General features: G+C 37.1%; 2 protein-coding genes across 3 annotated transcripts in view; one reads left to right on the top strand and one right to left on the bottom strand.

Annotated features, from left to right (window-relative positions):
• LOC128692959 (reticulophagy regulator 3) overlaps window positions 1-11,788 on the top strand; it is a 123,679-nt gene extending 111,891 nt beyond the window's left edge. The window contains exons 4-6 of the mRNA XM_070092034.1: window positions 2,134-2,329; window positions 3,407-3,664; window positions 7,185-11,788. Coding sequence (XP_069948135.1) covers window positions 2,134-2,329; window positions 3,407-3,664; window positions 7,185-7,765 — 1,035 coding nt within the window. The 3' untranslated portion in view covers window positions 7,766-11,788. The remainder of the gene's footprint in view (window positions 1-2,133; window positions 2,330-3,406; window positions 3,665-7,184) is intronic.
• A 6,595-nt stretch (window positions 11,789-18,383) lies between these two features.
• The window catches only part of LOC128692958 (uncharacterized), a 239,901-nt gene continuing 238,237 nt past the window's right edge, over window positions 18,384-20,047 (bottom strand). For both annotated transcript variants that reach the window (XM_053782352.2, XM_053782351.2), the window contains exon 8: window positions 18,384-19,505. In XM_053782352.2, the coding sequence (XP_053638327.1) occupies window positions 19,404-19,505 (102 nt within the window). In that variant the 3' untranslated portion in view covers window positions 18,384-19,403. The remainder of the gene's footprint in view (window positions 19,506-20,047) is intronic.

The following is a 20,047-nucleotide window of genomic DNA, read 5'->3' as shown; positions in this document are numbered from 1 at the left end:
GTTTCCCTCATTACCTTTTTTTGAAATATTGGCACAACAATCGTGGTCCAAGACCTGAACTTATTACCAGAATATATTTATATATAAAACACTGCTAGGACAAAACTGGATCACTACCTCCTCAAAGTTCCAGATAGCCAGGCTGTGATGGCTAAGTGAGCCAGAGGGTCGCCAACAGTAACAGCCTACCTGAACAGGTAACCAAGAGCAAAGACTGGCCATAGGCTCATCTTCCAGGGTAAAAAAAAAAATGCCCAAAATCCACACAGGTATATCACGGGTATATTCTATATATGTACTGTATATGCCAGTTATCCTTCATTAAATAAAGCCTTGATAATAATCAAAATAGCTTATTTTCTTTTAAAACAGAAGTATATATTTTATCTGGCTCCATTTCTTTATTTTTTATCAGTTCCCAATAGTGCTTACTGTATAGTAATTGAAATTTCAGGGATATCATGATTTTTGTTATGTCCAGTTCATTCAGTATATTCTCTGGACTTTGTAACTTTGTCGTTTAGAAGCATTCTAGTGTGGATTGTTCTTGTTATATCGTTTTCAAATTAATTAATATTAGGTCTAGTTTTGCAGGCTCATCCCTACCTCTTTATTCTTGTACCTTATACCTAAAGGACACCTGTCGGATATTTTTGGGGTCAATGCTTCAGTGGCCTAGTCTCAGACCAGGCTACAGTGGCCTGGTGGACCAAGGCCTGGTCATCCAGGCTGTTACTGCTGGCTGCATGCAGTTCAGCATATGAGCCCTAGCCTGGCTGATCAGGCACCGACTTGAAGAACTTATCAAGTTTCCTCTTGAAAACAGCAAGGGGTCTCTTGATAATCCCACTTATGTATAATGGGATGCTGTTGAAAAGTCTTGGACCTCTTACCCTTATTGTGTTTTATTTAGTATACTCATGGCACCCTTGCTCTTCGTTGGAAGAATTTTGCATTGTCTGCCAAGACTTGCTTTCAGGAACGATTTGTGTGTATATTTATGACAAATTTCCGGAGGCTTTTCCAAGTTTAAATAATGTATCTCACCTGCATTTTCCTTGTGTGTAGGCTCCAAGGTTTCCATTGCTGCCTTCTTAACTATATTTTTTTTTTTTTTAGTTTCTAGTCCCAATACAAGCTCCACTTTTTCAGTTATTGTCTGTGATTAGAATTCCCTATTACAAGAACACAAGAAAGAAGAATACTGCAGCAGGCCTCCTGATCTGTGATGCTATTGGATGGAGGGTTGCACAGTATATCGCTCCTGTTATTATCTTGAACCTTCCTGTTATTAATTCTCTTGCTATGTAATCTTGCTATATGCCATCCAACCGGGAAAAGTGCATTTGTTATTAATTTGTGTGTGTACTTATAAAATTCACATGAAAGGAATGATGCGTTGGTAAGGTATGTTGTACTGGAACATATATGTGTGTCTGTATGTTTGCTGGCAAAAGATCTGCATGCAAGTACTGTAACAGTACCTGCATGCAGATCAATGTACTACTGTTATTCTTGTATTTTGAAAGCAACATGCATATAATGCTGTACAGTATATACAGATTTGTACAGTGTGTATGTGTATTCATTTATACACAGTTACAGGGGGGTTGAATCTCAGCTCCTGGTTCTGCCTCTTCACTGGTTTCTACTAGGTTCACTCTCTCCTGGCTTCAAGAGCCTTATCATACCTCTCTTAAAGCCATGTGTATGTGTGTGTGTATGTATGTATGTATGTTTCTATTCACTTATATGTATCTGCAGTAATCGAGTCTTAGCTCCTGGCCCCACCTTTTAATTTGCCATTTGCTAGATTTCACTCTCCTGTGTCTCCCATCTGGCCTCATCAGCCAGGCTGTTTCGTGCCTGCAACTCACAGCTGGCTGACGGATTACTTATTGAGAAAGTTTAGCAAGTTCCATCCTAAAAACACTTAGAGGTACATGTATATTGACAACCCCTGTTACATATATATGAAGGGTGGGTATTAAATAGTTTAGATTTTTTCTTTTGTATTAAGTAGAATTATCTTCTTAACATCTTAATAAACCAATACTTTTTATCAGAATTACTTTCTTAAGTAGTATTTAGTAATCATTTATGTAATAGTAATAAAAAATTAATTGCTTTCAGTTTTGTGCAATTGTGACAACGGTGCTGAGTGTTGGTGCTGTAGTGGGGCATTTAGTGCCAGGGGCAGTTCTAGTGTATATATTGCTCATGATAGTTATGACTGCCCCAGGGATCATCATTCATGTTCTTCCTGATTCCTTTTATGAACGCATCAACAGAATTCGTGCTGCTCTTCGAGGAGATGATTCTGGCATGGGTGAGTACATTATGATGATGCTATACTGAATATATATCATAGATATATTTCTACCATAATAGATTTTTTATAAGTGTTGTGATTACTTTTTTTATATGATTTGTATTGAACTTGGGCTGTTAGCATTTTGTTTCTTAGTGATGGATACTCTTTGTTAGAAAGGCATTGCCGAGTTTGTACAGTATTTTTAATCTAAAAGTGACATAATTTAAAAGAGTAGGCTAGTGTTATGCCCAATGTTTGGAGTTTTGCACTGATGCTTTTTATTAGATTTTGTCCTCTTTATTTGTTAGGAAGCATAAAACCCATTTTCTCATTATAATATTATCTTCTACTTTCATATGCTATATTATGTTTGAATTAATGGTCACATTTTCAAAGATATTTCACAGGGTTTATGGTCAATGTACTGCACATTGTTTCAGTATTTTTTGGTGTATTCAGAAGTAGTTGCAGTAGTACGTCTGCTCTAAATACTTGTCCTGGATTGTGTACATATAAATTCATGTGTTTGTCAAGCTCTTATCACTCAAGAAATTTTGAGAAGATATATTAAGGCTATTGGTCTTTTTTTTTTTGGGGGGGGGGGAGTAATATACAGTATTGCCAACTTTATGAAGTAGACATATTTTAGTGATTTTAAGAGTATCAGGAATGTTATTGATAATCACACTAACTCTGGCCACCATAGGATATTAAGAATATTTCAGTAATTCAATAATGAGTTTAACAATATGGAATATAAAAAAAATGAGATCTTTGATAAAGCAGGACTTAGGATATTTCAGAGGGATTTTATGTATGGAAACCCAATTCTTTTTCTATTGAAACCCCATCAATCTCTTCTCTATAAGTACTGTAACTCAGGGATTTAAAGGCATATAGTTATAGTCTTTGCATTCACCATATTTAATTTTCACCTATTTTTTTTTATTCCTTTAGACGATTGACTTTTTTAGGTAATCCATGGTATCGTTGCCTAAAATTAACTATTTTTTATGTTGGAAAATATAGAGTTTTAACTACAGAGAATTATAGGTATGAATGAAAATGTTAACTAGTAATTTTATTTTGCAGAAACTTCAAATGTGTCTCTGGATAGTGACATCTCTGAATTTATGCCAGAACTGCAGTCTCTGGAAGCTCAAGCTGCTTTGGATGTGCCTCTTATGAGCCAAGATCCCCCGGAAGTGGAAGAAATTATAGAGGAAGCTCATCTGCGTAAAGAGGTGTCGCAAGATAGCACTTCTAGAAAGAGAGCACCAAAAGGCAGCAAAGGTGCAAGCGAAGGAACGGCAGTCAGTCCAGGATTTTCGCTCCCTCTTGCTGCAGGAGGTATGACCTTTTCTTATACAGTAGGTCTGTGACTTACGATGTCAGCTCTTGCCTGAAAATTGTTGGAGAGTGGATTGTTCAGAACTCGTAACCTATTTTTTCCCATACACCCATGTGATAATAAGAGATGCATTTTCAAATTTCATTTACTTTTCAGCAGTACTGGTCTTTATCATTTAATTATAGTATTAAACATTGCTTAATAAACAGGACAAAACTACAATACAATGCAATGCATATCTTTCTTTCAACACACCGGCCGTATCCCACCGAGGCAGGGTGGCTCAAAAGGAAAAACGAAAGTTTCTCCTTCTACATTTAGTAATATATACAGGAGAAGAGGTTACTAGCCCCTTGCTCCTGGCATTTTAGTCGCCTCTTACAACACGCATGGCTTACGGAGGAAGAATTCTGTTCCACTTCCCCGTGGAGATAAGAGGAAATAAACAAGAATAAGAAATAGAAAGAAAATAGAAGAAAACCCAGAGGGGTGTGTATATATGCTTGTACATGTATGTGTAGTGTGACCTAAGTGTAAGTAGAAGTAGCAAGACGTACCTGAAATCTTGCATGTTCATGAGACAGAAAAAAGGACACCAGCAATCCTACCATCATGTAAAACAATTACAGGCTTTCGTTTTACACTCACTTGGCAGGACGGTAGTACCTCCCTGGGCAGTTGCTGTCTACCAACCTACTACCTAGGAATGCAATATACAGTGGACCCCCGGTTAACGATATTTTTTCACTCCGTAAGTATGTTCAGGTGCCAGTACTGACCGAATTTATTCCCATAAGAAATATTGTGAAGTAGATTAGTCCATTTCAGACCCCCAAACATACACGTACAAACGCACTTACATAAATACACTTACATGGAAATGGGAAGTACAATGCCTGCACTTTAAAGGAGGGGTTTGGGATATTGGCAGTTTGGAGGGATATGTTGTGTATCTCTATACGTATATGCTTCTAAACTGTTATATTCTGAGCACCTCTGCAAAAGCAGTGATAATGTGTGAGTGTGGTGAAAGTGTTGAATGATGATGAAAGTATTTTCTTTTTGGGGATTTTCTTTCTTTTTTGTGGGTCACCCTGCCTCGGTGGGAGACGACCGACTTGTTGAAAAAAAAAAAAAAAAAAAAAAAAATAATTGGTCGCATTCGGAGGTAATCGTTATGCGGGGGTCCACTGTATATGATACTTATTTGAAAGGGTAAGTAAGTTTACTTATTTAGGCACAAATAAACATAAGTACAGTGGACCCCTGCCTTACGATATTAATCCGTTCCTGAGAGCTCATCGTAAGCCGAAATTATCGTTAGCCAAATTAATTTTCCCCATAAGAAATAATGGAAATCAAATTAATCCGTTCCTGACACCCCAAGGTATGAAAAAAAAAAATTTTTACCACATGAAATATTAGTACACACAAATGGAAGAAGACATGCACAATTACTACTCTACTAAGAATAGAATACATGACACTTACCTTTATTGAAGATCTGGTGATGATTGATGGGATAGGAGGAGGGGAGTGTGTGGAAGTTATTGTTTAGAAGGGGAATCCCCTTCCATTAGGACTTGAGGTAGCAAGTCCTTTTCCGGGGTTACTTCCCTTCTTCTTTTAATGCCACTAGGACCAGCTTGAGAGCCGCTGGACCTCTGTCACACAACAAATCTGTCCATAGAGCTCTGTACCTCCCGTTCCTTTAAGACTTTCCTAAAATGGGCCATAACATTGTCACTGTACAGGTTGCCAACACGGCTTGCAGTAGCTATGTCATGGTGATTTTCACCTGTAAAGGTTTGCAGTTCAACCCACTTTGCACACATTTCCTTAATCTCTTTTTGCAATTCCATACTAATTCTCGCCCTTTTTACCACTAGAAGCTTTCTTGGGGTCCATGGTGACTTATTTTGCAGTTACAGGCGCTAAAAACACTGGGATAATGTGAAATGTACCGAATGTATGGGTAGATGCGACCGCACTGGCTGGCTTGTAAACACTGGCACTGAGGCCACACGTGGGACGCGTCCCAGACGAATCACGTAAGGCGAGCTTTTTATCGTGAGGCGAGACAAAATTTTTGCGTTCAGATGCTTCGTATGGCGGATTTAACCTAACGCGATGCGTTAGTAAGGCGAGGGTCCACTGTACAATTATCATACATAGTGTAAATTACCTAGGATACCCCAAAAAAAATCAGTGACTTATTCTCATTGAAGCAAGTAGCAGCTGGCTTCAGAGAGAAGGTGCAGGGGGTTAGGAGATGAGGGATATGATTGGGAGTTACTATATGTAGTATGGGAAGGTAGTGGTGAGGTTGTGTGAGGGAGAGTGTGACGAGCTCCTACTGTCCTACACAGTAGCAGCTGTCATTGTATACCTGTATTTGGAAAATTCTGAATTAGTGATTTTCCCAATTGAAATATGAACTTTTGCTCTTATTCAGAAAATTACAAATTTTTGATAGCATTATATTTTTTATTTAACCCTTTCATTGTCGGTGACGTATAGGTACGGCTTACAAGCCAGTGTATGTGATTTATTAATACCCAAAAATTCTAGTGGCTTCAGATCTAGCAGGAGAAAGTTGGTACACCTACATGTGAGAGAATGGGTCTGTGTGGTCAGTGTGCACAGTATAAAAAAAAAATCCTGCCGCATTCAGTGCATAATGAGAAAAAAAATACTCCGACTCTATTTTTGGATTAAAACGCCCACTTTGAGGTGCATTTTTGTATGGTATTTATGGTTGAGTAAACAAATGACGTCACCGTCCAATACATGTCCAACTGGCCAGTCTAATATGCAGTCACAAATAAGTTGACATTATTTATACAATTATATAATAATGCAGTAGCCTGCATAACAGTAAATCTTCTATTTTTTGTGTGAATAAAAATTTAAAATGGAAAGCAAGAGTAATTTAAGAGGGGCATGGAGACGTGACTAATGAACAGAGGAAATGTTATTTTAGTGCCAGGAATGTGTGCATTGTTTATTCTGGACCCTATTTTGAAATTTGCGTGAAATTGGCCAAATTGCCTATTTTTAACCACTTTATTGGGTAGTTGAAATCAATAAATGGGCAGTTTCTTGTATTCAGTAGATAGAACAAATGGAGTTCTAGCGAAATAGCTATGAGTTTGGTCAACTGGAACAATGGAATTGGCTGAAAATAGGGCTCAAAGTGGGCGAAATCACCAATGCGTATGCATCGCCGAGACCGCTAATTTCACGAGAGCATAATTCCATAAATTTTCCATAAAATTTTGCACTTTTGGTGTCATCACCATTGGGAAAAGATTCTCCATCATTTCATAAGAAAAAAAATATTTTTTATTTTTTTAAATTCTTCGACACAGTGTGTTCAGGATCAGGGGTCTCAACAGTGAAAAGGTTAACAAATTTAGGAGAGTTCCAAACAAAATATAATGTTGTTTAAGTTTTGGGGTAAAAATATTGTAAACTAATTAAAACTATGTATTTCTCCAATTTAGATTTTCTTTTCAGAGGAAAGCAGCACTACGTATTTCACGAGTGGACTTCCTGAGGATTTCCCATCCTATGATCATGATAGTGTTGAAGATCTGGATGGGCCTGATATAGACCTGCCTGAGCTACCTCATCCAGTGCCTGAACCTAGTCAAGAAAGGCATGGAGCAGGAGACCGCTATCAAATGGAGTTTGTCTCCTCTCATTTTGGGGATAGTAGTGATGAAGATGATGATTTTATTGAGGGTCTTGTGTTTGAAGAACGAAGTCAAGTAAGACCTGAGCATCGACCCCCACAAAGTTTTCAACGTAGCGAAGCTGAACCTGCACCTACAATGGACCCTATAGGTCAGCTTATGAGTAGTGTAATAGCTCAAAATGCAGGAAATGTTTTATCTGCTTTAGGGCAAAATTTAGTTTCCTCTGTGATAGGGCAATCTGTATCCAGTGCTCAGCCAACTCCCATGGTCAGCCAACGGCAGCCCAGACGACAACATGAGCCGCCTGCTAGAATGACACGGTCACTTGATCCGAACCAGCAGTCTACTACAGATTTGGAAGAAGATTTTGAGCTTATTTCAGATGATGAATGTCAGTGACTGAATACTACTAATGAGAGGCGCCAACAACTGCGATAAAAATATTCATAGTGTATGAAATCCCATATTTGAATCTAATATTCTTTGTATAATTTTTGGAAAGCAAAGAAATTTTGCATTAAAAGAACCATGATTTGTTATCTTCATTCATCTCAGTATTTGCACAGTGCAGTAATAAATTTCCTGGTATATCAAAGTTAAGGCTGCCTTAATACGTTTCTCAATAAATTGCCTTTTGCAATGTCCGTTAAAACTTTGAGAGGTTTGGTAGTGGTGCAGTAATGAAGAAACTGTAGTAGTATCCTGTGGGTATCATCTTGTAGAATAGATTGTGGTTTAACTCAATAAAAGTGTAGTAAAGATAAGGTGTTCATAAGTAATATTGTAAAGTCTTAGGGAAAACAAACTTGAATACTTGTTCAGTGCCCACTTTATATACATTACAGTAGTATATATCTTATGCCATTTAGATCTCATTTGGGAAATTTAGGTTTCTGTTCTTTAATGAATTATCCCTCTGTATTTTGACAAGTTTAGTTTTTACATTCTGTTCAAAATATAATAACTTACAATATATAAAAAAAAATGTTAGATTTAATTTTTTGTGCAGAAATGATTGGCATTAAGATAATGTGTGACTTTGTGCCCATATGCATTTTTTTTTTATTTAAGAGTGGTCATCACTTACTGTACCAAAATGTTTTAATAGGTTTATCACCAATTGGAAATTACTTTTAATATAAGGGTTATATGATTAGAGAGAAGGTAAATCCTGCATGGATAGGAAATAGGAGTGAAAGAGTCTGCATGTTTTGGCTTCATTCAGAGACCTTCTCCAGCAGATGCTTTGCTGAACTTTCCACTCTCTCTTATTTTCTGTCTATGAACACTCTTCATTTAAGAGCTGGCTGGTGTTGAGACCTTGGCTTTCTTGGTTTATTTAATGAATTGCTGCTGACTATTTTTTTTTGTTTTTACTTTTAGTTAAGCAGAATAGTTAACACTATTTTACCAGATTTTCAGCATAATTTTCTTGAACTCTGGCATTTTTCAGCTGAAAGCAACCTAATACCAAGTGCTGCTATCTTGTCACCTTAAACTGGTAAATGTATTCAATAAAGATAGCAAATAGTGGTATTTTCCCATTTTTGGATTTTTTTTTTTTAAAACTAGTCTTGTAATTTCATCTGGATTAAGAGGTGCCACAGCATCTGTTGCTGGAAAATCAGTGTTTTACCTGGATGGGAAACTTGCTCTATTAGAAACTTTAAAAATTAAAATTATGGCAAATCTAGTATAAAGACTGGACATTACAAGCATAAACTACTATAACTACAAGTAGGTAAATACTTACTGAAGATTAGATACAAGTATTTATAAATTGGTGGTTTTTTCCTTCCTACTCCATGTAGTGGTACACACTCAAAAATGCTTTGTATCCATAGTCTGATTGGCAAGCAATGGTTTACTATTTGACTATTATGAGAGCAGTTCATGGGAATTATTAATTTAGCTGGAATTAGTTGTTAATTTTTAATTAAGCATAAGTAAAATTTTTAGGTGGTGTAGTAGAAGTTGCACAGTACTGTGCATTAATAATTTGTTCTCGGTACAGTATTTTGTAAAAAAAAAATTACCAGATAATTTTAATGTTAAAAATAAATATTTGATAGATATGTACAACATAAAATAATTATCCCTTGTTACTTGCAGGGAATGAATTTGCAGTTAGTTAATATCAAAATCACAAATAATATTGCATTGACTTGTTTTGTACAAAGGATTTTTTCATATACAATTGACCTAACCATCCCTGATTTTGTCTTGTTGACAAGGCAGGTTACAGGGAAGCCTGACCTAGTGCTGGGCTAGGAGGGTACAAGAGCCCTCAAAACCAGCTAGGAAGCATATACCAGGTACATTCAATGACTCATAAGTAGATATGACAGGGGTAAGTCATGTCAGTTGGTTGAAAGTTAAGAGGCAGGACCAAGAGTTAAGAGCTCACCCCCCTGTAAACTCGAATAGATAGTACATGCCAAATGCTGGTGGCTCTGCATGGGCTTTATACATACATGTATCCTACTGATAGAAAAACAAGGTCAGTGAATTAAAATTACTGTGTAATGAATTTGTTCATTGTGAATTGGTTAATGAACTAGATAGTGTATGTTTAATTTACCAGTATCTGCTGTATGTTGCAGTTAAATTATGTTACTTTGCATCATTCTGTGATATGTAGTCAATAACTTATGAAAAGTTGAAATTTCAACATTGTACTTGCTGGATGGCAAAAATACTGAATAGGTTAGTCTGTTGAGAGATTAAAAGCATGCATATTGGTTTGGAAGGCTTCAGAACCAATTTTGCACCTTATTTAAATAAGTTGTTTGCTAGTGTAACCAAATTTTTTTTTGCCCATGTAGGTAGTTAATTGAGACTTTCTTTGTATTTTTTTTAATTTGTATTGTACATACATTTCAAAACTACAAGGATTATTAGGTATGTAAGTGAAATTGACGAGTGATGTGCCATTACTTCTGAGTATGTCTATATACATATTGTGTATACAATACATATAAGGTTGTAAAAGAAGAGACTGCTAGGGTGTTGGGAAGAGGTGTAGGATTAACAGATAATGAATCAGATTCGAAGTGGGAGTTGGCACAATTGCTCTTTGCTGATGACTGTTCTTTTGGGAGATACTGAAGAAAAGTTGCAAATGGCAGAATTTAGGCCTCCAGACAGGTTGCAAAGCTGCAAGGAAACACCACAAAAGCTCGAACTATTGTTTCAAGAGGGCTGCAAAACCATTTTTCTTTACCACATAGGTCATTTCTCACCAAGGTAGGATGACCTAAAGGAAATACATTTGTCACAGTTTAAATAACTCCCTAAACCACATCACTTTTACATGAATCTAGGTAGGACATACAAAGACAGACACGCACTACAAGAGCAGGATCCAGAAGAAGAGGACAAGTCTCAAATTCAGTAAGGTAATTATACACACACTATTATAAACATCTTTTAAGATGACAGAATTGGTGGTCAACAAGGATTTTTGTTTCTTTTACATGTATGTTGTAGATGTAAGTACAGTAATAGATAAAATGACCGAATTGATTATGGTATTTAATCACAAAACCGTAATATTTAGGTACTTTCAATACTTTTATGAAATTGATTTAGAAATTGAAGTATTTATCTAAGCTGGGATTTTTTCCCACTCTACTTCTTGGCAACATTGTGAAGGCTCAAAAGACCACACGTATACCAATACAGATACTCTCAAAACAACTTTGCTTCAACTGATAGTTGAGGTGCAGCTTTTTTCTATGTATAACATATGGTAAGCAGCATACCATAGAAAGATAAACAGGCTTTCATTTGTTCTAAATATTTATTAAGGGTAGGTTGCACTTGTATATTAATTTATTTGCAAAGCCCTAAGATGAGAGAATTCATTGATATAACTGTGTTTCTATGTTTAATTATTATTTATGTACAAGGATATATGTATTTTGTAATTTTTAGGGGAGGGGGAAAGGTTCAGCTAATGAATTTTCACGTGGCACCAGTTGTAGCATTTTGAATGAGAGTAAATTTTATCAATACATTTACCAGTAGCTTAAGTTTTCTTCCTGTCTTCCAAGTTTAGTTATTATTAATTACATAAATGTTATTATAGACTGCTTAAAATAAGAACAGTAGTGATATTGTAATTATCATGATTAGACAGGAGTTAAGTCAACCTGTCCATTTGTCAAAGTCAGTACACCTCTTCCCCTCCTATTACTTAGTATTATTCAGTTTAGACTGTATACTTTTACAGTTGAGGCTGTATATTGTGATATTTATTACGTTTTATATGGTATGTCGATAACATGGGTTTTGATAAAATTAAAATTATCATTATCCCTTGTAATAGGGTAGTGCTACCAAATCATATTTTAGTTATAATGCACCATGTATACACTAATAATGTATTACAGTATTGTGAAATAAATATTTTGCATCTTTTTCTTTCCTTGTGATCTACAAGAATTAAAATGTATGCCTAGGAGAGAAGCAAGGTGTTTGCCTGTATGAAGATTGTAAATATACTGATAGTTATGGAGTTAAATTAATGGATTGTAAAAAAGGGTAATTTACTAATTTCACGAGTATTATGTATTCCTCCCAGCATACATAAGGGGGAGTGCCAATAGACCCCTGGCTGTCTTCAAGAAGGCACCTCAAGTCAGTACCTGACCAGCCGGGCTGTGGTTTTTTACATCAGGTTGTGTGCGGCCAACAGTAAGAGCCTAGGTGATCAGGCCTTTATCCACCATGAGGCCTGGTCACAGACTGGGCTGTGGGGTATTGACCCCTGAAACCCTCTCCAGGTCCAGGTCTGGGAGGTAGTTGGGCTGGGTCCAAATATGGGAGGGTTGCTTTGGTTCAAAAGCTTCAACCTGTCTATGAAGTCATACAGCACTTTGTAATTAGATATCCAAATGATAGCTCATTTCCTGGATGAAGAGCCATTCTCCTGCATCACAGGAACTCCCATGAGGGGTAAGGATTTTTTTTATACCTCATATATGGAGGGAAGATGGAGGGAATATTTTGAGGAATTGTTAAATGTTGATGAAGATAGGGAAGCTGTGATTTCGTGTATAGGGCAAGGAGGAATAACATCTTGTAGGAGTGAGGAAGAGCCAGTTGTGAGTGTGGGGGAAGTTCGTGAGGCAGTAGGTAAAATGAAAGGGGGTAAGGCAGCCGGGATTGATGGGATAAAGATAGAAATGTTAAAAGCAGGTGGGGATATAGTTTTGGAGTGGTTGGTGCAATTATTTAATAAATGTATGGAAGAGGGTAAGGTACCTAGGGATTGGCAGAGAGCATGCATAGTTCCTTTGTATAAAGGCAAAGGGGATAAAAGAGAGTGCAAAAATTATAGGGGGATAAGTCTGTTGAGTGTACCTGGTAAAGTGTATGGTAGAGTTATAATTGAAAGAATTAAGAGTAAGACGGAGAATAGGATAGCAGATGAACAAGGAGGCTTTAGGAAAGGTAGGGGGTGTGTGGACCAGGTGTTTACAGTGAAACATATAAGTGAACAGTATTTAGATAAGGCTAAAGAGGTCTTTGTGGCATTTATGGATTTGGAAAAGGCGTATGACAGGGTGGATAGGGGGGCAATGTGGCAGATGTTGCAAGTGTATGGTGTAGGAGGTAGGTTACTGAAAGCAGTGAAGAGTTTTTACGAGGATAGTGAGGCTCAAGTTAGAGTATGTAGGAAAGAGGGAAATTTTTTCCCAGTAAAAGTAGGCCTTAGACAAGGATGTGTGATGTCACCGTGGTTGTTTAATATATTTATAGATGGGGTTGTAAGAGAAGTAAATGCGAGGGTCTTGGCAAGAGGCGTGGAGTTAAAAGATAAAGAATCACACACAAAGTGGGAGTTGTCACAGCTGCTCTTTGCTGATGACACTGTGCTCTTGGGAGATTCTGAAGAGAAGCTGCAGAGATTGGTGGATGAATTTGGTAGGGTGTGCAAAAGAAGAAAATTAAAGGTGAATACAGGAAAGAGTAAGGTTATGAGGATAACAAAAAGATTAGGTGATGAAAGATTGAATATCAGATTGGAGGGAGAGAGTATGGAGGAGGTGAACGTATTCAGATATTTGGGAGTGGACGTGTCAGCGGATGGGTCTATGAAAGATGAGGTGAATCATAGAATTGATGAGGGAAAAAGAGTGAGTGGTGCACTTAGGAGTCTGTGGAGACAAAGAACTTTGTCCTTGGAGGCAAAGAGGGGAATGTATGAGAGTATAGTTTTACCAACGCTCTTATATGGGTGTGAAGCGTGGGTGATGAATGTTGCAGCGAGGAGAAGGCTGGAGGCAGTGGAGATGTCATGTCTGAGGGCAATGTGTGGTGTGAATATAATGCAGAGAATTCGTAGTTTGGAAGTTAGGAGGAGGTGCGGGATTACCAAAACTGTTGTCCAGAGGGCTGAGGAAGGGTTGTTGAGGTGGTTCGGTCATGTAGAGAGAATGGAGCGAAACAGAATGACTTCAAGAGTGTATCAGTCTGTAGTGGAAGGAAGGCGGGGTAGGGGTCGGCCTAGGAAGGGTTGGAGGGAGGGGGTAAAGGAGGTTTTGTGTGCGAGGGGCTTGGACTTCCAGCAGGCGTGCGTGAGCGTGTTTGATAGGAGTGAATGGAGACAAATGGTTTTTAATACTTGACGTGCTGTTGGAGTGTGAGCAAAGTAACATTTATGAAGGGATTCAGGGAAACCGGCAGGCCGGACTTGAGTCCTGGAGATGGGAAGTACAGTGCCTGCACTCTGAAGGAGGGGTGTTAATGTTGCAGTTTAAAAACTGTAGTGTAAAGCACCCTTCTGGCAAGACAGTGATGGAGCGAATGATGGTGAAAGTTTTTCTTTTTCAGGCCACCCTGCCTTGGTGGGAATCGGCCAGTGTGATAATAAAAAAATAATAAATAAAATATTATTCAAATGTGCTCCATCTGGTTGAAACACTTTCTTTTAAAAGAAAACCCCTCAAGGAAGGTTCCTTGATGCTGGTGAGGGGCTCTTGAGATAGGGAACTGGATCTTTGCTCCAGTTCCCTGAATACCTTCCATCCCCCCCACAGGCACTGTATAATCCTACAGGTTTAGTGCTTCCCCCTTGATTATAATAATAATAATTTTAAAAGAAAAGAAAATGACCCTTGTAGTTTAAGTGCTTCTTTTTTACAATACTTTCAAAAGAAATTTAAAAGTAACTTTAAACCCTTAGTTTCAAATCAATTTATCTAAATTTTAATTATTATAAGCAAAAAGTGCTAAACCTACAAGGGTCATACAGTGCAGGCCTAAATATAGTTATCTGTATACCAAGTGTAACCTCTTATTACTTTCACAAAAATGTGCTGAGACAAAAGTCGAACAAACTTTTATTGTGACTACATTTCACCTTATATCTCAAGTCTTACATTATTGCTATATTTAGGGTAAAGTGTTATGCCTGTAGAGGTCATACAGTGCCTGAGGAAGTGGGACCAGGCACAATACAAGAAAAGGAAGGACAGGTCCAGTGCCTTGCATCAACCACCTCTTGCTGCCTTCAAGCAACTTTCCTTGAGGGGAACAAGTCATACTGAGGGTACTGGTAAGTTAGGTCCTAAGGTTGATGGGAGGAGCAATGCAGAGATGCCACTGGTCAGTGTTAAGTTGGGATGTACCCTTAAACACAGGTCAGTAACTGTTCATGTGATGTGACAGAAGCTTGAAGCCTGGCTAGGCTAATTATTATTATAATCAGAACTAAGCACTAAACCCACCAGGGTCATAACTGCACTGCAGAGTATTATTATTATTATAATCAAAAAAGAAGCGCTAAGCCACAAGGACTATACAGCTGCACTGCAGAGTAGGGCATGTGAAATGTACTTGATCTGAAACTTGGGTGGAGAGTATAACATTGGCTAAGCTAAAAGCTCTGTCTTTTTTTTCAGTAGACTGACAAAAGTGAAGACCTATTATTCACACAAATTCTTATTCTAAAGAATGTATTATAAGGCAATAGCATCAACATGGAAAACAATTGAACTTGGTATACTCTTTAAAACCATTCCTCGTTCAATATCTATGACTTCTTGGTCATCTACATAATTTTTACTGGTAGAGCTTTCAGAGCTCCTCAGTCAGAATAAAACTTACCACACTGAATCAACTCTGTCACAGCGGTTTACACCATCATGTGAAGAGATAATTAAAATTACTGTAAATTATGTACAGTACTATAAAATTACTGTACAGTATCATACTGTGGTGCTACTGATTAGTGCTTTTTTCTTAAGTGCGTTTGCCTTCTGAACTAGCAGACTTCAATCTACTGGTTCAAAAGGTAGTGGACAATTGTGAAAAATTATATTTCAAAATTCAGAAGTTTTGGATAACTGGCAATACAGCCTTTCCTCACTTAACGATGGAGTTCCATTCCTAAGACCACATCAGTAAACGAATTTATTGCCAAGCAAGGAGCATACTATAATGGTAGTGGGTTTGTGTCAACCATCTTTGATATTGTTTTAATGTCACCTTTGCCCCATTTACAATATTTTTAGTGTTTTTAAATGTTCATACAGTAGTGAACCGTATATTGTAATAGAATAAAGGAAATCAGCTCTAATATACATTACAGTGGACCCCCGGTATTCGATGGCATCGGTATTCCATAAATCCAGTATTCGATGCATTATATCGCAAAAAAATTTCCTCGGTATTCGATTGAAAACCCGGTATTCGATACGATTCGTACGAGACCTGTCCACATGTGGCCTGAACTGCCCCTTGTGTGCCAGTGTTTACAAGCCAGCCAGTGCGCGCGCATCTAAGGATGCATTCGGTACATTCCACATTATCCATATTATCACTATGTTTGGTGCTTGTTTCTGCAAAATAAGTCACCATGGGCCCCAAGAAAGCTTCTAGTGCCAACCCTGTGGTAAAAAGGGTGAGAATTAGTATGGAAATTAAGAAAGATTTTGAAGGGTTTGGGGCTAACCCTGAGAAGCCTATACCAGTTGTGGAATACATTGTGGGTTGAAGTGCAAACCTTTATGGATGAAAATCACCCTAACACAGCTATTACAATGACAATGTTGTGGCCCATTTTAGACAAATCGTAAAGGAACGGGAGGTACAGAGCTCTATGGACAGATTTGTTGTGCGACAGAGGTCCAGTGACTCTCAAGCTGGTCCTAGTGGCATTAAAAGAAGAAGGGAAGTAACCCTGGAAAAGGACTTGCTACCTCAAGTCCTATTGGAAGGGGATTCCCCTTCTAAACACTAACACCTCTCCCCTCCTTCCATCCCATCAATCATCACCAGATCTTCATTAAAGGTGTCAATTATTTTATTGTTATTGTAATTATTCTATTGCATTAAACTTAATATTTCATGTAGTAAATTTTTTTTTTTTTTCAGAATTTTGGGTGTCTTGCACGGATTAATTTGATTTTCATTATTTCTTATGAGGAAAATTGATTCGGTTTTCGATATTATCGGTATTCGATGAGCTCTCAGGAACGGATTAATATCGAATACCGGGGGTCCACTGTATTTAGGTATTCATACTAGTCAGAGCCTGTCGTAAGTCCCAGTCATCAGTAAATAAATACGTCACTAAGTGAGGAGAGGCTGTATTGTAAACAACCTTCTCTCTCTCATTAGTTTGTTAATTACTGCTTGCTGTACTTGACATCACAAAAGAGGCTAGACTCTGATGTCTTATTCTTCCCACAGAAAACTGCTGATGTGGTCACACAGGTGTTAAAGTAAATTAGTACTAATATTTCAGTTCTCACTTAAAAGAACTATGAGATGAGACCAACTTAAAATAGCATCAGTGCTAGCATATACACCATTCATTGGATTGAATATAATAAACAATATCATATATAGATTTCATTAATTCATGTGTTTATATTGTGTGAACATTATGATTGCAGAACTTGCAGCACCATCAACAGATACAAACATTCACACTTGATAGTATGGCAAGGTGCCACACTCAACAGGACAGAGCAGCAGCAGTGTGACCCTTATAGAATTAGTGCTGAAATTATATTATTGTACAGTTTCAAGAAATAAGATAGTACCAAAAGATGATGTTCATAAACATCAATGATTAAAATAAATCATAACAGCGCTAAACTCACAGGTCATACAGTTTATGAACATCAATGAACAAATCAGTTTTTTAACTTGCTTAAAGCTCTCGACATCATGATTAGGAAACAATCCAAACAGTGAGAAACAGTAGCCCTTCTGCATTGCTCAACTTAGAGTAAACTACAATTTTCATTCTTCAATGGCTCTGGGTAAGTTGACCACCACACTCCTCACCTTTACAGTACTTAATTTTAACATCCCTATCATTGGTAATAACTAAGTATTAGTATTATAATTAAAAAAGAAGTGGGCAATAAAAAAAAATGCCAAACCTGTATGAGTCACAGCAGTGACTTAGTACCTTTACTTTAATATTTCATAGAGGAAACCTTTCAAGAGGATGGAATTTGTTTAGGTCTTCCCTTGGAACAAACCTGATTGCCTCCCATACCATCAGGTGCTGTATGACCCCTTATAGATTAGCTTAACCCTCAATACAACCATAAGCAGGGAGAAGTACTAAACCTGTAGGGATCATACGGCACCTAGCTGTGCTGTATGACCCTTGTAGGTTTAGTGCTTCTTTTTGATAATATAGCACCTAGGGAATAGAAGGCATTCATATTACATTCAAAAAGGGTAAGGGAAAGTCTAGTTCCTTTGATCAGAACCCCCCCTCCCCCTTTACTGGCATCAAGGCACCTACCCTGAGGGGTAGCTCTTTAGCGAGATGTTATGAAGCAGCTTGTTCTGCAAATTGTCAGCGTCTTCAATGTATTATTTCATAAAAGTTTTAAACTTTTTTGGGTCATGCAGTGCTAAATTAGTTTCAAATAAACATTAATTTGCTACAAATTATTACAACAATCAAACCTGTAAATTTGACCCACAGGGGTCAAATTTGCTACAACTCTTATATTACAAATTAAAAAATTAGACAAAAAGGTTAGTATAGGATAATTATTTATTTCTACACTTGTACATTATCTTAGAAATACAGTAACAGCATATTAACTGAAATGCAAGAAGTATTTTCAAAGTTCCTTCAGTTGCAAAGCTATATAATTGGTAAAAACTAAATATAAAGCTAGAGATATCAATAACACTATCTCTATTATTATTACATTCATGGGAAGAGGGGGAGTGCTAAACCCACAGGGGTCTTACAGCACATGGGGGGAAAATAAGATCAGGCTCAATCCAAGAAAGGGAGGTCAGGTTCAATTCCTTAGATCAAAAACCTCTCACCAGCATCAATAGCACTTTCTATACAAAAGCAAAATATGAGCTACAGCTATTTTTTTAAATATATCTTTATAACTAATATGTTCAACCTTACAAACTTCTGCATGAATGTTCATTGCACAAATTATTGTCTTCGGACATAATTGTACTGACGTATCTTTGCCTGTTAAAAAAAATATTGCTCCTAAATATACGAAATAAAAAAAAAGCAAGATAAGAATCCTGAATTGTGCTAAGAGCATTTAACTGTATTATCTCATGGTGTACTGCTGCCAGTCACAAGCTATATACACTGTACATGGAAATTTATCCATTCATGCAGAGTTCTTAAAAGTCTTTACAAAATTATGCCATAATTTTTTTTAAAGAATGTACTTTCATTAAGATTAGTCTACACAGAAAATAAGACACTGATTACAACCCCTTCCAATGAAAAAGAAATTATGAATTATGGTGAGATCTGTACATGAGGTGAATATTTGTCATGTATGCAGCAAGTTCCTAGTGTGAAAGCACTCTGGTTAGTATCTGTAACATCACATACATACATTTTCATTTTGACGATTCAGGTAAATCTTGATAAACGACTTGTATTCACATTACTGTAGTTATCTGTGGAATTACCAGCATCTTATCTACAAGTTATTATAAATTATTAATAATTTTCACAGTAGTAACTTTTTGTGATACTGTATAACACTTAAGAGTAATTGGCCTATCTTCACTGAACCTCCATTTTAGCTCTAACTTTGGCATGGATTTTTTCAAATTCACAAGACGGGGTCTTCTCATCCTCCGTACTCTTGTTTTCAGCTTTCTCCATCTGTTGGACAAATATGTATGTATACTGTAATTTTTTTTTTTTTTTTTTTTTTTTTTTTTTTTACACATCAGTTTTACAGGCTAAGAACCATTATCCTACCTCAGCTCATTTAAAAAAAAACCCAGCCCTATCTAGGGTGTATACTACCACTCCCAGGATGCAACCCACAACAGTCGGCTAATACCTGGTACAGTACTTAATACTAGGTGAACAAGGGCAACAGATGCAAGGAAATGTGCCCACTGTTTCCACCTGGCAAGGGATGGAACCACGGACACTCAGTGGTGCACTACCAACCAAGCCATGTACATTAATATTGTACCAAGTATCAGTGAAAATATAGCTGATACTGTTAAAAATATTAGTATCACATTTGCTTAAAAATGTCAACATTAACACACTACCTCATGATTGTAAGGGTTACTCACATACGCATGCATGCACACACACTATTGACAAGTGCCTTTGACAACCAGTAGCTAACACAACAGGCAAAGTAATGACATTATCTCATAGAAATTCAGTTATTTAATATTTAACCT

The sequence above is a fragment of the Cherax quadricarinatus genome, chromosome 38, assembly GCF_038502225.1.
Source record: "Cherax quadricarinatus isolate ZL_2023a chromosome 38, ASM3850222v1, whole genome shotgun sequence".
In the NCBI taxonomy this organism is placed as follows: Eukaryota; Metazoa; Arthropoda; class Malacostraca; order Decapoda; family Parastacidae; genus Cherax; species Cherax quadricarinatus.
The sequence above is the reverse complement of the archived record's forward strand: the minus strand, read 5'-3'. Positions and strand labels throughout refer to the sequence as shown.